Genomic DNA, 18,124 nt, shown 5'->3' with positions numbered 1-18,124 from the left:
CCATATCACATTTTTATTCAATGTTTATTTTAAGTTTGAATAGTTTTATTTAATGGCACCAGTTACAAGGGACTATTGGAGAGAAACAATATTTTATACTGACTTGTACAGAAGTTTACAGTACAAACATGGGTTCGGAATGGATCAGACTGAACAAGAACTGGATTTGGCACATGGGTTTATATATATATATATATATATATATATATATATATATATATATATATATATATATATTTGTGTATATATAATATAATTAAACAGCAATCTCCAATCCCCATGATAGAACCTTGCAGACTATATAACACGCCATCAGACATGGATGCATATACACTTACTGACGTGTATGCGACAGCTGTGTGAGTGTCTGCCGACTGGGAGCTGACAGAGGGCCAAAAAGCACATCAAGGTGTCTTCAGTTATGACTACTTTAATTTCTCAACCCCTCAGTTCTACATGCATCATCCATATTAATGCAACAGGGATTTTGGCAAGGAATTAAACTTAGGTAGCCGATTGTGTATAAATCACTTGATTTGATCATCTAAACTGGATATGTAATTCTTTTTCATCATAAATAACATAAACCTTTAAAAAAAACGTGTTTAAAGGACAGCCAATAATGTTTTAAACGTATTCACTTAATTGATTATGTCATACATATATTGGTTTGTAAGACTTTTATTAAGACATCTGATGGGCGTAGATAAAATAACAAAAACACCTCACAGTAAAGTTCAGTCCAGTACAAAAGCACCACAAAGTACCACCTCAGAAATGACCCTTAACATCCCTTTGACCACCCCTTAAAAAATATAAATATAAGTTTCACAAATGGTAGATTTTGTTGCTTGGTTGTTACATTATATCATGTGAGTGTTTCTGTTATTGAGTCCACCCCCTGTATATTAAATTTAAACAAAAATCAATGCTTCATCTTCCAATGCACCACATTGTATTTGCATGGCTGTACCTTCACTGCTGCTTTTTAAGAATGGACAGGCTATTAGTGATTTGTAAACCATGGATGACAATCACATCAAAAGTTCATCCAAAGTCACACATCTGGCCAAAACTGCAGCCATTTCCCATGACGTAAAAGAACTGCAAAATATGTAAACATGACACAGCAAATGAAATGTAAAATTAAAGTCAGGTTTGTCACAGGAAACCTGTAAAGACAAATTTAAGACAGACACTTCGGGCTGCCCAGTACATTACAAACAACTGGTTTTCCTGCTTGGCCTGGGAGATTTAAGGATGGAGTAGTCTGTGGTACAGTTGTTAGGGATGTTGTGTCTTTCGTTCTCCATTCCTTCATCTTTGTCACTTTGGTAAACTGCAGATTTAGGATCCAGGCACAGGGAACAATCTGTCACTTAACAATAAAGCAGCAAAGAAAACAGCAGAACAAATATCCACACAAGAGGTCTCTAAGGAAAAATCTATTTTTTTTTTATAAAATGTTATATATGAATGCAACAGTAAGTGTCTCAGTGGTCACATCATTTTTAGAGCCAGCACAACAGCAATTTGGTAAGTGGTTTTCTAGAAACAGAAAGGACATATTTGACTTACTCATCGTTGGATTTTCATACACAAGTTTGTAAATCACATCTTTTTGCTCTTACAGCTGATTATTGCTCCTTGAATAATGCTGCCTTTTTTTTATTGTTGCATGTTCAGAGAGACCACTGAAGCTACATAATGCTGATAGATGTATGAGAAACACCTTTGCAGACTGACCTTTAAAAGATGTCCTGCTAACAACTCAGCCCGGCTGCACTGGTTGGTCATGTTGACCTTTAGGTCAGTAAAGAAGTAATAAATATGAAGTATGAATGTACACCAAAAAAAAGTCAACCCACCCACCCTGCTCCAACCCCTGTTAGGAAAAATTTTCTTCATCTTTGCATCGCCATTTACTGGTTGTATCCGAGTTACAAATTATTATCTTGACATAAATAAGCTCCTACACTGCATGTATGACAGGTTTCTCGCCAAGGTAGCTCTAATGGTTTGGCATTCCCTCTAGCATTGCGCTAAAAAATGTCACCGGTGCTCCCTCCACCACAGATAACTAGTGAAGGATAATGAGCTTCAGGAGTGGATCCAGCCACAACGCCAAAGTGCATGCTACTCTATGGTCAGCACTAAAATTTAGCCAAGGCCTGACGCGCTCGGATTACACATACAGCAATACAGCAAACAAAGAAGGTAGCACCATCGGGCCTTTAGTGGAGCAGCTGCATGTGTTGGTATGAGAGTGTGACGTTTAAATTAGCAGGCCAAAAACAAGCAACCCCGTGCAGCCATTGAAGTGGTGAGTCACCAAGTGCCTTACATTCCCAATTTGTTTTTTAAATCCCACTTTCAAAAACCTCTTGAAGGCCTCTGATATTCTTCAGTCTTCTCTACCTCTTTCTTATTGTATTTCCTTTCTCTTTTCCTTCCACTAAGTCCTTCTCGCCTTTTGCAAAAGTTTTTTTAATTACTTTTTTACCTCTCTAATCCTTCACTGCTACAACCTTTAATCTCATTTCCATTCCTACATACAGACACAGTAACACTTACACCTGCACTTGGTGCAGGAGGTATACACACATTACAAAAAACTGATTTTACCCATAATCCAGCAGCCATGGCAGTTATTGCTTCCTGGAGCTGTGAGTCCGAAGAGTCTCAAGCCTGACAGACAAATCTAAGGATTATTATTCGCCAATATCAGCTTTTCACAGAAATATTTGTGTCTTCTTCTATTTTGGGTGATGTGAAAATTAATGTAAGGAAATAACTAAAGTACGTAATTAAAAAGATTTGTGTGCAAGCAAAGTGCATAAGGTACCTCAGAAGCAGACTACATTGTTACCTCCACCAAAGAGAGTGTGTTTCCGGTCCCCTTTAATTCTTCATTCTTCATTTATTAATGACAAATGTTTTTTTAGGGCTGCAGCAAACACTTATTTTCGTTATTGATTAATCTGCCCATTATTTTCTAGATGAATACATTCATTGTTGGGCAATAAAATGTCAGAAAATAGTGAAAGAAATCCATTAGAATTTCTTAGAACCCAAGGTGACATATTCAAAATAGGCCAACATTTTTTTTAATCTGTTTTTACCACTCTCAAACCCAAATATATTTAATTTACAATGATATGAAACAGAGAAATTCTGCTGAAACCAGAAAATATTTGCCATTTTGCTTGAAATATGGCTGCTAATTATTCAAAAAGCTGCCAATTAATTTTCTATCAATCGATTAACGAATTGTTTCAGCCTTAGTTCTGTTTTATTACTTTTTAAAAGTATCGGTCAGGCTCACAGTCACCTCTCCAAACTCTTATAGTAAAATGAGATATGGTAAAGTTATGAAAGGTGAAAATGTGCTTTTGGATTATTTGGTTCTTGTGGTGGTATAATGATATCTCCAGATTTCATTCTGTACAAATACATGTTCATTAACATTATCATTAAAATGATGCACACACTGAAGGCTGATTGCTGCTGGTGGACTGATGATGAGTGTTGAGTGGATCTGGATAAAAACCTTGTTTTTTTAGTCCCCACTTCCACATTTCCATAAATGCTTCTGACCTTACTTGAAACACAGCGCTAAAAAAGGTATAATTTAATCTTCAATAACAAAATAACATTTCAGTTCTGTTAAAATATACATGGAAAACCTGTCAATATATATTAGGAAAACTACTAGAACAAACTAATTTGTACAAAAAGTACATCATTATTCTTATTCTAATAATAATATAGTATGATACATAAACCTAAGTGCAAGGTTGATACAAAGAAATTATTGAAATTCATCGAATTTCAACTTGATGAGAAAAATGCAAATCAAATTAAATGGAGAAATAACAGAACAACTGAACAAATGAGCACATTCAAAAGTACTTCATTATTAAAACCATATAAGCATTGCACATCTATCTAGACTTATCTATTGGTGCCAGCGAATCTTTGCTCTTCATGAATATTTCTCTAACCGCATCTGACACTATTGGTACTGGTTTATTTGACTGTATCCCTATAAAATGTTACAACGTTGTTCTTCATCAGTTTACTTTGTACACAATCCACAAATCAACCTTTTCTGTAGCTTGGTGCCTTATTCTTGAAAAGGCATTAATCACCCTGCCCGCTATCAGTTTTATTCCCTTCAGATTGTTCTGCTTTTTCTGAATCTGACATTTGTCTAGTTGACTTCTGATGGGGATGAACCAATATCGAAAGATATTATACTACTTTGCCTCACATATACTTCACAGCAGTAGGCCTATCAACTCTTAACAAAACTCACTTCCATCTTCATTTTAATGACAAATCAACTTCTCGATTGCTGTTCATATTTTCTCCTTTCCTTATGCAAATACATGTTTAAAAGCAATAAATAATAAATGAAGGCAACGTTCATCCGTTGCAACAAAATCTTCCTGTAAAAGGAACCGTTTAAACCTCTTCAGTTCTTTGATTTCTGTTTTAATTTTTTTCCTTTGTGTTATTTGAAAAAATAAAATACCTGAAATCAGTTGAAATTAAAAAAAAAAAAATGCAAAAACAAAAAGTCCTTAGGCTTTGTAGAAAAAGAAGAGAAAAAAACAAGCGAAACGAGGAGGTGGTTGGGTGGGTAGGGGGGGTTAACTCAAAGTGGAGGAGGGGAAGAGAGATCAGGCCCGGTGTTACCAGGAGTGGTCCAAGCTGCAGGAGGACGATGAGACAAGCAGGGTTCATGGTTGGGACGAGGCTGCCCTCCATCACTCCGGAGTCCTAAACCGTCATCTCAGACCCCTGAACAGGCTTACGAACTCTACGACCTCACTCTCACTTGTTAATGAGCAACCCGCCCACCCAGCGGAGCTTGCAGGCAAACCACCGCCTGAGGGGACAAAAGTATTCGTAATGGAACTGCTCAAATTCGGGGGTCTGGCGGATATCACGTAAAAATGCAATGTCAAGGTCTGACTCGGTGAGGATGATGAGGAGGAGGAGCAAGACAAAGAGGAGTCCAATGGTCACAAGGAGCAAACGGAGGACACTTAAGACAAATTTATTCACCTGTTCCACCTCGCTGAGGGCCGAGTCCCCCCCTGCACCCTCCTCCGCACCAAAATCACCCCCTTCCCCGCGCATCGGGGTGCCCGCCTCCGACTCCTTCTCCTCCTCGATGCTGCAGGGCGCCCCGTTGATCTGGCGCGAGACAGCCAGCTCCATGCTGTGCTCGGCCACCGGGGTGGGCAGGACACTGTCAGACGGGCTGTAGGCCTCGTCCGAGATCACCGCAGTCCTCTCACTGGCGTCCGTGGCCTGGCTCCGGGAGCGTGGCATGAAGCAGTCCCCATGGGACACTGAACGCACCGGTGTAGAGTGGGCACTGTCACGCAATGACTCCAGACCTTGTGGAGTGGTTCAGGGAAGGAGAGGAGGAGGGAAACAGACAGGAAGAAAGGAATATTACACACATTTTACAGCATGGATGAAATTACTGACATGATGTGGCCATTCATAATATATAGTGTGGCCTTCAGTGACACACTATACTGTGGTTCTGCTTCTAAATGCTGAGAGGTCTATTCTGCCGTTTGTCCAGCAGAGGTCTGTTACAGAGCACAGCCACACAGTCTCCAACCTGAGAGCAGAAATCTGATCATGCTTTCCCCAGAGTCAAGCAGACAGGGGGGAGTGTTGTCATTGTACAGAATGCTTTGGAGCTGATATGATGCCTAATCATCATCTCTAATGGAAGAAATCCTTATGTTCCACTTGCACTGGAAGTGCAGATCCCATTTCCAACCACAGAGTGTAGAAACCCATTAAGATTAAATATACTTTATGTGGACGGGTTGGCTCAGTGGGTAGAGCAGGCGCACATATATTTAGAAGTTTATGCCTCGATGCAGAGGTCCAGGACTCGACTCTGACCTGTGACGATTTCCTGCATGTCTTCCCCCTCTCTCTCCCCTTTTTCACCTGTCCTGTCCATTAAAGACGGAAACGCCCCAAAAAAATCATCTTTAAAAAAAAGATTAAGTATACTTCACTTTAAACCAAGCCTGTGTCCTGATAAAATAGCTAACATCCTCGCTTTTTCTCTACGAGCACTTTCGGAGCCCTAATCTCTAAACAAACAGATATGAGATGTTACAGCACTGATCCCACTTTGGATATTAGATTTCTCTATATGTATTGGTTGTTTTAAAAGCATGCTATTGCAAATATATATATGCAAATTACAGAAACAAAAAATATTTTAATGCCCATAGGGGCAGAAAAATGCCTAAAGAAAACTTATAATCAACCTGCTTGCATCAGCACCAACCACCCAAAGATTCTTTGCTAATTAAAGCTATTACAGTATATGCAATATGAAATCTGTTTATGTATAAATAACAAGACAGGAAAATTTGTTTTGTCTAATTTGATCAGATTAAACACCTCAAGCTACTTTCTGAGATTGATGCTAAAATCATACAGAAATCCAATTTTGCCATAAAACAGTAATGCTCATTGGCTTGCAACATTGCCCACAACGGTCTTATGCAACCGTAGATATTAAAGGGATACAGAAGCTATGTCGGTAGAAATTATATAGCAAAACCTGAGACATACGTATACCTACCTAAAACTATTCAACAATGCATTAGCTTCAAGGCATGACATATACTTTACTGCTACTGTACAACTCTACTGTTCCTTTTGCAGCAGAAGTAACAGTACCGTATGTGAGAGCCTCAACAGTATGTACATGTCAGTGACGATGAGCTGTGGTTGAGCCCGTTGCTGACCATATCACATTCTCCACAATGCCAAAGCAGCAACATTATACCTTCACTATAAAGGAAAGGGATTCAAATCCAGCTTTCGATGAGGAAGCACATCATGATCATCATAATTATTTTTAAACTGCAAGAAAAATAGGACCAATTGTGTGCAGTGTCTAAGCCTCTGCTGACATGAACCTCCTGTCAAGTGAAATAAATAAAAGGCACCAAGGCTGAGTGACTGTCAGCAGCCATCTTTACTCATGCTTACAAGAGTGAGGCAGCAAAACAGAAAAAGCATTGCTTTAATTTGTATTTCCCATGTTTAGAGCTTTTAATTTCAAACACCAACTTCAAAAGAAACACATACACCAAATAAACAAACCATACCTCTTAAAAAAACGTACTTACTTACTGTAAACTGGTTGGAACTAAATAGTGCTGCCACATAAAGAGTCATCTAATCTAAATCAACAAAATGACCTTCACAAAAGCACCAAGAAGAAAAATTTAATAAATGCAACTAAGACCTCCAGTAGGCACAGACAACCAAAAGAATGGTGTCACTTCCTCCCCGCCAACATTGCAGAGGCAGAGACTGATTTAAAATAGAGAAAGCAGTTGGCACTTCCATGTAAAGCACATCCCTGGCTGGCTCTTCGAGTTTACCTGGAGGGTTGCTGGGCTGAACACAGGGCAGTGGAGTGCCAGGTAGAGGGGTAACGCTGGCAGACTCCTGCTGCCCCGTCAGGGCAGGATAAAGGGGCAGGACGCCCAGGGCCTTGCCCAGCATACGAGGTCCCAAGCTCAGCACGCGAACCTTCACATCCCGGTAGCAGTGGTTGATCATACGCAGGTGGACGTTCACCCGGGTGGTGATACGGATCAGACACTTCACCATGGTTGCTGCATGCACGTGTTTAATCCCGTCTTTTTGGTCCCTGTCCCGGGGGTCCAGGCCACAGTCTCGCTGTGTGTGTGTGTGTGTGTTTGTGTGTGTAAGGCCAAATGGTTCTGCCTTAGTTGCAGTTTGCAGAGAGGAGTGTGTGAGGTAAAACAGTGTCTTTCTGCAGCAGTGCTACAATGGTCGGTATTGGCCTGGCCTGGTTTGGCCCCACCCAGTCCAGTGACATACATGGAGTAGAAGACCCAGGTTATTTTCAGCTGGGGTATTAATACCACTGTAAGACACCCAGTCAGCACACACTGGGGGTGGGAAGCTCTCATGGCTCTCTTGAACCCACAGCAAAGACCATCAGTATGCACAGTGCACCTATATGATACAGTACAGTATGTACTTGAAAGGTAGGGTCAAAGCGTGTCACTGCTGGTTTTACCCAGAGCCATGCAGGACAGTACACCCGCTGCGCCAATCTCAGTAAAAGGGGAAGTGAGGCCACCGGTTTTGGGCCAAGAGCCTGCAAGTGGGCTGAATAAGTGACATTAGCTGCCACTGTGTTGGCACACCAAATACACACTCGCTCACACACACACACACACACACACACACACACACACACACACACACACACACACAGCTGAAACCCTGCATTGAAGTGGAGCAAGCTGACTGACGCACACACCTGCAGCATGTCCCACCAGCACTGTAAGCATGAACTGGGCCAAATGGCTCAAGTTACAGCATGTGTGTGTGTGTGTGTGTGTGTGTGTGTGTGTGTGTGTGTGTGTGTGTGTGTGTGTGTGTGTGTGTGCGTGCGCGTGCGTGCGTGTGTGTGTGTGTGTGTGTGTGTGTGTGTGTGTGTGTGTGTATGCAGAAGTGTGTTTCTCAAGAAGGGGAGGATTTTGCACAAATAGGACTAATGGCTCCCTGATCCATTTAAGATTTTGTACCAGCCAGGTACGCATTATCCACGATTATATCTGAAGAGATAGATCATAATCGCTTCCTGGATGGTACCGAAACTACAAATGACGTGTTTCAGTGGATGAGGAGGACGTGTAAACAATACCATACTCACGGTGAGGCCTCTACAGAACACATAATGTCTTTTGGCCCCGGCACTTCTATGGCAGGTAGGGGATTTGTTGCTTGCTTAGGCCTGGTAAAGAATGGAGGTGAAGCTCAGTTCTTACCCTCCATGATAGATATGTGCACAGCTCGCCGCCGCGTGCGCGGCACACTGGTTAGGCGAGGCCCGTGTGTAATGGATGGACAACTTCTGCTGGGCACGAGGCCAGCTCTGCAGAGATAAACACACACAAATGCACAAACGTCACTGCACAGAGAAACAGCTATGAGCAGAGGTAACTTGTACTGTAGCGATTAGGTGCTGCTGATATAAAGTCATCTACAGTAGCTTGGTACCTAAGAAAATGGAACAAAAATCTGATTGAGGACATTCTGACCTCTCCTGAGTTTACAACTCTACCTGTGTATTTCTGGAGGTTCGCGTTTGATTTTGGCACTCTGCTCCATCACCTCTTTTGCCACTCGACCACTGTTATAAAGCACAGAGACGATGCTCAGGATGAGTTACACACACACACACACACACACACACACACACACACACACACACACACACACACACAGGCACCCTGGTGTCACCCAAAGCCATGACAGCCACCACTGCAGTGGATGAGTACAGTGCATGAGCATCATGATTGAATTAACCCGGTGAATTCAGCTTTGTGTAACTAAATTACTACCAGTCAGACAAATGCACACACAGACCTGCAGGCAAAAATATCAACAAAAAATGATCATGGTTTTCCCTTCAACAGTAAACTCAACATTTAACTGACTGAGCTTGTGATCTTACTTCATATACAGTCTCCATATATGAATATTATCAGATATTTCTAATGCAAAATTACTTTCCATCCCTTTAATCTTGACCTTTAAACAGTTAAATATAACTATTTCCTTCTCAAATGGCCATTTCATCCAAACTAAACATTTTTACTTTTTTTATTTACCTCTAGTAGTTTTGGTTTTAACAGCTGAGGTTTGAGATATCCAATGGGCTAATATCTTAATATAAAGTATTTATACCAGTGGATTATCCAGAGTAACCAGAACATTGTTTTTGAAAATGCATGTTGATGCCAGAAAGGAAAGGAAAACAAAGGAAATGTCATTCACCCCCAGAGGCAAAAATCTCAGAGATGGATATCTCAAAATCTGAGCAAATAAAACAAAAACCATATAGTCATACCAAGCTAGATTCAACTAAAGATAAGTGAGAAATCTTTTATATAATTTGGGTGAACTGATCCTATAATAAAGGACAATATCTTGGCCATACTACAGTTTTACAGCTCATACAAGGTGATAATGCCTCAAGTGATCAGTCCAGTTTATTTTTTACTCTCTGTGTCCTCTTGTGAGGTGTCAGTCCTATCCTCCGGGCAAAAGTACGCTGACGTTACAGCACAGAAGGCCAAGAGGCCACATCTTCTGGGAACACTTCTCTTGACTTCCAGCTGGGGGTTTTCTGCAGTGTCCTCCCCTCCCTGTCATCAGTCACAGGGTCTTGACGTGTACTCTACCTGTAACGGAAACGGCTGCCCTTGAAGAACAAGTTGCTGCTGGACACCGTTCGAACCTGACTTGACTTCTCAAGCCTGATGGAACAAGAGAAAAAGATAGAAAAATTAAGCCTACTGCACCTAAATGAAGAAAATAGGAAGGCAAACTACAAGTATGAACTTAAAATGTCATACTCATTCTTGCAAGAATATGCTCTTCGTATGATTACACGTTTGAAGCGTGAATATTAATTCTTGCTTTCTCAATCCCAGAACAAAGCAGATACTTGGATCACATTCCCTGCTATTAATCTATGCATGTCCTCTCCTTGCAGTATAGGCACTGCGCAGACACAACTCCATACAGTATTCAATATGTTTACATTGTCATAGTAAGTGAGAAATTAATGTTTAATGTTTAATTTTGCTTCCAAGGGATATGTGTGCTTCTCTTCTATCACATGTCCTTTTGCCATTTAGTTTCACAGACGCCTTATTACAGTACGGTTCTAATAAGTGGGAAGCTGATAAAATATTATCAGTCTGCCACTTGCGAGAGTCATCAAAAGGTCACAACATATTAGCTCCAATGCACGTGCTAAGCTCTGCCCTTGCCGTGCCCTCTCTCTTTCCATCTGCTAACCCCTATACACACCCTTTATCTTTTTTATGTTTTTAATCACTTTTCTTGAGCTGGAGAGAACAGATGGGAGCACACCATATCTCAGAGAGAACGCTGAAGTGCTTGTAGTCTCGTGCCAGTGCACACTCATTCACTAAAGGTCAGAGGCACACTCACACCTCATTTTCCCGCTGACAAACAACCTGCGGGGGGGGAGGGGCTTTTAAGGACACCAAGGTACCGTGACGGCAACCCTCAAGGATGCAGAGCAGGTAACTAAATCATGACAGCACGGGGAAATAAGAAGTTAACATTGAAATTAAATGAAAGAAGAAATTTGTGGACTCACTTATAGAAAGCTTGGTTCTCCACTCCACACTTCCAAAGGTGCTTGCATGCCTCCGGTGTGGGCGCAAAGTATGTCAAGATGATCTTTTTGTCCTGCACGTTGAAAATGAGAAACCGTGCAGGAAAATATAACAAACTGAGACAGAAAACCACAATCAACCCTGATGACATTTTATCCAAACATCCAACAATTCATGCTCTCACCTCCCTCTGATTTGCATGTACGTGGAAGGTCTTGCCTTCGAACTTCAGTTTGGTCACTTCGTTCCTGTCCAGGAGAGAGCGCAGCAACAGTCACACATACAGCAAGCAGGAACAGGAAACCACAACCTCTTTAAATATTCATGACAACCACTTTGAGATAACATAAACAGCAATGGAGCTCTGTGTTTGGCTGACTAAACAAATAACTGATAATATTCCCTGCAGACTGGGAATGGACGGAGAATGAGGGTAACCTGAGCACTTCTGAAGGTAAACAAACAAAGCTAGTATAAATACTGCAAACATAATAAGTCCATCTTTATTATTGTAACACGAAACCTTTCAGTAAAAAGCATACAGACAAAAACACAAATGTTAAATATACTTGTATAAATGTTCCATTTATCAAAAGCATCTTCCTGAATTCAAATCAGTAGGCCTAAGATGGCAAAATTAGCTATCTGTGCACATGCTAGCCGCCGGCTCTTGTCCCAGGTAGAGGCAGGTGGATGAGCTTAGTTGAGTATTACTGTACAACCAGCTGTAGTGCACATGCTGTTTCATGTAGAACGCCCTGCATATGGAGCATGTATGTCCGATCAGGTAAAATTAAGGCCTGCAGCACAGTGTTTGTCTATTTACATTCTGCGAGTACTCGAGGAGTGCCCTGTCTTTGGCTCGCATAAGAAAATGTTGCACATTTGGCTCACCATTTAAGAAAATGAACTCTCCTGTTTCCCTGAAGCACCACAAAACCAAATGGTGTGAAGGCGAGGAAAGCTGGGTTCCCGGACACATCCTGAAAAAGAACCATTTCAAAATATAATTTGAACGCCTACATTTAAAAACGGATAAAATATGAATCAGACATATCTATTTTTTAGAACGTGCTGTATGTCCCATGAGTTTCAATGTTTAAGTTGGACAGAACTGTTTTCTGAAATGTTTACTATCTAAAAATAGTACAGCAGTGCTGAAAAACCTTGCATGGATGTGGATCAACACCATATGTCTCCAGCATCTGGGCTTTCTGCAGGAAATTTCGCTCCGATGTTTCAGGTGTCTGTCCACTGAGGGAGAGCAAACAACACACCGAACATCTGTGTCAGTCCAGCATAAACATAAAAAATGCAACACAAAAGTCTTGAAAGGCCAAACACTTCTGAGAGAGGCACAAACAAATTAATTTCCAATGATGTGATACACTCATTTTGAAAGACTGAAAGAGGCAGACAGAGGTTATGGAGATCAAACATTTACATGAGATCAATTGAGGCAAAGAAAATATGTCATGATATATTTAAAAAGCAGTTGTTAATCTCTGCTTCAACTGTTACAGACAGGCTGTCAAATGTGAGTATTCATAGTGAAGCACTGAGTTTACATGGTGGTGCAGAAAGAAGAAACCACTAGTGGGCAGTAGAGTCTCATGCTGTTCGTCATTCTGCTCCTACAGCATCCAAACTGGACTTTGTTGATGCCTTTCTACCTGTATTGCGTCTAACAGTACATCCTTACCACAGCAGCTCATTCATATTAGAAATGATAAAAAACTTATTTTTGTGCAATCAGTTGGGGGAATTGGACTGAGCTCACCTGCTGTCTGTGAAAGTAGTGTGTGTGTGTGTGTGTGTGTGTGTGTGTGTGCGCGTGAACTTGCTCTGTCTGCTAACTTTTATTATTGCACTCTGCTGCTCTTCCAGTTGAAGCTTGGGCTAGGACTCATCACTAATCACACTAATAACTATAATAAAGGGAAGGTAATGAGCTTAAGACAATCTGACCGAGTTATTTGATTGGATAGTGGAGAACAATTGCTCGGGGCGCCTTTCCATGGGCAGCTCCCTCACTCTGACATCTCTCCATTAGTGCATGTAGAGGTACTGAGCATGTGTGTGTAATTCAGGCCTGTGTGTAATGTGTGTAAAAACAACAGAGTGAAAACATTGGAATTTCCCCTTGCGGAATTAATAAGGTATAAATTATTATTAAGAGAGCTTTTCTCCGCTATCTTCTCAAAATGCACTTAATCACATAAAAGCCAAAGGAGGTCTGGTCTTTGTTCAACCTGTATAAGGGCAGGATCTGTAGGTATGTGAAAACAAGAGAGATGTTGATCTAAAAAGTGCAGTTTTATATTTTGACTCTTACATCAGCTCTGTCTTGTGTATGTCTGAAATCCGGCGCTCCAGCTTCTCCGAATGTTTAGGGAAGAACTGAAATTTGGAGCTGTAACCTTCAGGATGCTTCCCAGGGTCGTAATTACCAATCTCAGCTGGAGGGAGGATCAGAAGAAGTAAAATGTTAAACAGATTCACAAAGGGCAAATAAAAGTTAAAACAATGTCTACAGCTTTCAGCACAGCGCTGCTTTTGCAGGATGAACATGCCAAGGATTATTTGTGTTCCTTCATGCCACACTGCACTCCCTCAGATGACCCTGATGCTGATGTCTCTCTGCAAGGAGGAGCTGACCAGGCAGCCCATCTTTAATTCATCAGCAGCCCCTCCTCCAGAGGACCTGCCTCTCCTCTAACACTGTGCTTTCTGTGATGTTAGCTGTGCTAGCGTACCTCTATGTGTTGTGTTTGTTTATGTCTGTGTGTGTGTGTGTGTGTGTGTGTGTGTGTGTGTGTGTGTGTGTGTGTGTGTGTGTGTGGTGTGTGTGTGTTGAAAGGATGATAAGATGCCAGATAACCACTTACTTCAAAGTCTTTATAATTGAGCGTGGCGTCTTGTTTATGAGTGTGCAAATCACTGGACTAATTATAATACAGAGTACAGCATTACCTTACATTTTGTACAGATATAGAGTCAATATCAGTACATGAAATCACATTCGATGAGTGTGAAATGCCTTTTACATGTCTTAAAGCATAAACAATTGTGTTGAAAATCACTGCAGGTGTATTGTTTGAGGACCATAATACTGTACATTCTCAGGCTATCACCTAAGTACTAAGTACTTATCAAACTGGTGAGCTACAGGGCATGGTAAGACAGAGGTCAAAGCGGAGAGTGGTGCAAGTCATTTCCATCTGTCACCTTCCATTACCTTGAAGGATGTGGGCAGCGAGCATGGCCGCGTCCGAGGTTTTACACAGGAGCCGACCGTGGTAGAGGTCTCTCTTGATTTGCAGGAAGACAAGATATCTACAAAGGAAAGGACAAAAATCACGTCAGACTGTTTGACAGGCCTGCTTAGTATGAGAATACTGATGAGCTGCAAAACAACAAACCTGATAAACCTTAAGAGATGTTGAGTTCACGTTTCCTATGGCTGGTTTGAATATTTCTTTTTGATTTAGCTGAAATGAGGGTTTTGTTTTGGGGAAAGGAGGGTAGAGGAAGGCCCTGAGGGAAAAGCTGCTACTGACGCTGTGCTTCTGTTAGAGCCTCCAGCCTAGTTTCAGATTCACCCAACCCATCAGCTCCTGAAGCATGAAATTTCCTCAGAGACGACATCTGAGGCAAAATACCATGATGGTGACAATGACTACTATTACTGTATTATCATTATTGTTATTATCACTTTTAGAGTTGGGATATTAAAATTCTTATTTACACATCCCCCCCCCCAACCATTAACAGGAAATCCGACATTCATCTCATTGTTTTTCACAATCAGCCTCACAGACCTGCTTCTCTCTATCTAGGCCATTTCCACAAAGGCTAACAACACTTTCTGTGCGGAGAGATGCATTTCCCACATTGTTCACTCAGCAGCAGACCCATGTGAAGGTGAGACGAGTACAACTAATGATAATTTTACAGCCATTAAGAGCTGATGGCTGCTGATGTTTGGACTGTATTACAAAACATCTGTACAAAGCAAACATGCATTCACACATAGCACTTCTGGCAAGTTATTTCACCTTTATAGTACTTACATGGTGCGCCTTTTTTATTTTATGTTTCCCTCTTTATTTGAATTTCTTATTAATCTTTATTTAATTTCGATGTTCGTAAAATGTCAGCGTTGATTAATGTGCTTTGTTCTCAGTAAATTAACAAAAATGGGTTACACTTTACTTGAAGGTATCTACACAAGAGTGACACTGTCATGAACGTGTCATAAACATTATAAACAAGTCATACACGTCTATGACATTATGTGTTAGGGTTAGGGTTCATGTGTGTCATGACAGTGTCATGTGTTCATGACAGTGTCATGTCACTCTTAAGTAGATATCTTCAAGTAAAGTGTTACCCAAAAATGTCCCAATTAGTTTCCCCTTCTTTCATTTTTTCCCCTTCTTTCCTTGTTTGTGTTTTGTCATATGGATCTTCTCACAGGTGTAATTGCTTTCCTGCAGACTGCATACATGCTGTCATACATGCTCTGGGCTTAGAGCCGAAACATGTCAGCAGTTTTGTCAGCCCATTTCTTGAGAAACACACCTGGAAAGCATGTTAACTATATTGAACAGGCATTTTTCACAGAGAACATTTTGACATGTCACAGTAGGAAAAGCACAGGTGTGTATAATGCAATTAATGATGGCTGAATTCAATGTAGCTCCTTCAGTTTGAGTTCTGTCGTGGCTTTCTGGGATGCTTGACTAGAATGGAGCCATCGTTAGTGTTATTAGTAACACCTGTGCTTTTCCTACTAGGACAAGTCAAAATGTCTTCTGTGAAAAAGGCCTACAACACCAAAGGCATCATCATATTTTATGGAAAAGCTGCCTATTTTGTGGTGTCTATAGAATTTAAATGTGGCATTAACATGCAGCATTCTTTGCCCCCTATCTCCTCTATCCGCCCTGTACTCTACATGTGGTGCACATTTCATCTCATTAAACCTCAGAGAGAGTGAGTGGCCTCCTCTCCCTCTAGTCAGTGATGGATGTATCAGTAAACTGCACATGCACACACATAAACCAGCTGGCTACTCAGCATTATCTTGAAGCAGTGTAAACTCGGTGCTCTCCACGTTTTTAATTTGTCACTTTCACCTTTCTGCTTATTAATCAAAACCCCATTTAGGAAGGATCGCCATGGAAAGAAATGTGTGCATTTATACACTCAGCCTGGCACGATGTTGCATTTGATGTTCTAATGGAGTGAAGCCTTTTACATTCCTCTCTGCTTTACAACTCCTTTTGCAAACTGTGTTCTGTGTAATATTTATCATAATGTTTTAGACACTAAAGTACTCAGGCTTTTTAATTATGAAGGCCCATAAATAATGTTTTAGAAAGAGATGTTTGCTCTGTCTGAAACTTTTAGAGCACAAACTGTACAACATGAACATCTGAAAGAAAAACAAGGACAGCTGCTTTTCATGGCCTCTCTTCCTTACTTTTAAACTGAAACAAAGGTAAGCTGAAGCTGTATAAGAGCCCTTATCAATTCATCTGAAGTGAAGGCAACAACAGGAGGTCATACCGAGTGATTTCCTCCTTTAGAGAAGCGGGTTCAGGAGGGTAGAACTTGACTCTCAGACACATGGTGAAGGGAGGCTGAGCTGGAGGAAACACAACATTTAAGAAACACACAGGAATCCTTTCATTGTAATATATCAAACAATCGATTGTGGGAGACAGCAGGACTGTTTTGAGAATCAGACAGCAAATTTAGAGCAGAGTTTCAAAAATCCTATTAGCCCAGTAACTACAGTAGTTGTTTGTCTTGATCAGTGCCCTGCCATTTCCCTTCCTTGCATGCTTTTGTTCTTTTACTTTATTTATAATGGACTGTAGCTACCATGTGTTATACAGTGGTGTTATTTATTGGTGGTAGTTTACTGTACTATCTTGTGCATATGGATTATGTTGTATACATTAATTGTAGAAGATATGATGTTTTGATCTATTTTTAGGACCAAGGACAACAGATTGAAACAGTTTCCAACTGTTTGGAATCAGTCTGTTGATCAACGTGCATCACCCCTGTCAGAAATACATCCTAAACATAAATACACTACAGATTTTTCAATATAGATAAATCAAAATGTCCTCTTGATCAATCATTTACTCTATAAAATGTCACAAATGATGATACTCGCCCAACACAAGGTGCAGAAGCCCAAAGTGAAGTTTTTTTTCTTCTTCTGGTCAACAGTTAGAAAACCCAAAAGAATTGACTTCAATAATGAAAAAAGAAAGCAAGTTGTAATAGTAAATGTATAAAAATACTCATTAGAATAAAAAGTATTAACAGCAAAACGTACTTAAAGTATCAAACGTAAAATTACTTACTTACTACTTATTATGCAGAAAAAATGCCCCTGTAAATGTTTGTAGGCAACATCAAGTGCTGCAGTTGGTCAAGTTGAAACTAGTCTTAACTTCTTTATATACACTAATGTCTTATCTCTAACGATGTATCATATTTAACAAGCTCCTCTGTGGTTTTGTGTGTAAAATGTTATTCTGCAAACTGTGTGAAGTAAAAAGTATATTTTTCCATCTCAAATGTAGTGAACAAAAGCAAAGAGTAGCATAAAATGGAAATACTAGAGTACCTAAAAACTGTACGCACAGTGCTTAATACTTGAGAGAATTAGTAACATTCCATAACCCGCAAATGTTTGGTGTTTTCATTGGATAAATGACTTAAATGATTAATCAATTGTCAGTGTTTGTGCTGTTAACTGTTCTGTTGCTACAACTCCACAGTAAATTATATGGATCAAATATCAGTAAATCATTCAACATCAGTGCAGAGCTCGTGTTGAG

General features: G+C 40.5%; 1 protein-coding gene across 1 annotated transcript in view; it reads right to left on the bottom strand.

The window, feature by feature from the left end:
• Positions 1-5: 5 nt before the first annotated feature.
• The window catches only part of frmd5a (FERM domain containing 5a), a 66,776-nt gene continuing 48,657 nt past the window's right edge, over positions 6-18,124 (bottom strand). Inside the window, exons 4-14 of the mRNA XM_028585639.1 lie at positions 16,833-16,911; positions 14,497-14,594; positions 13,594-13,717; positions 12,425-12,512; positions 12,153-12,241; positions 11,443-11,506; positions 11,240-11,322; positions 10,290-10,364; positions 9,167-9,235; positions 8,871-8,977; positions 6-5,411 (exon numbers count right to left, since the gene is read on the bottom strand). Coding sequence (XP_028441440.1) covers positions 4,840-5,411; positions 8,871-8,977; positions 9,167-9,235; positions 10,290-10,364; positions 11,240-11,322; positions 11,443-11,506; positions 12,153-12,241; positions 12,425-12,512; positions 13,594-13,717; positions 14,497-14,594; positions 16,833-16,911 — 1,448 coding nt within the window. The 3' untranslated portion in view covers positions 6-4,839. The remainder of the gene's footprint in view (positions 5,412-8,870; positions 8,978-9,166; positions 9,236-10,289; positions 10,365-11,239; positions 11,323-11,442; positions 11,507-12,152; positions 12,242-12,424; positions 12,513-13,593; positions 13,718-14,496; positions 14,595-16,832; positions 16,912-18,124) is intronic.

The sequence above is a fragment of the Perca flavescens genome, chromosome 8 (assembly GCF_004354835.1).
Source record: "Perca flavescens isolate YP-PL-M2 chromosome 8, PFLA_1.0, whole genome shotgun sequence".
In the NCBI taxonomy this organism is placed as follows: domain Eukaryota; kingdom Metazoa; phylum Chordata; class Actinopteri; order Perciformes; family Percidae; genus Perca; species Perca flavescens.
Note: the sequence above shows the minus strand (reverse complement) of the source record. Positions and strands in the feature narration are given on the sequence as shown.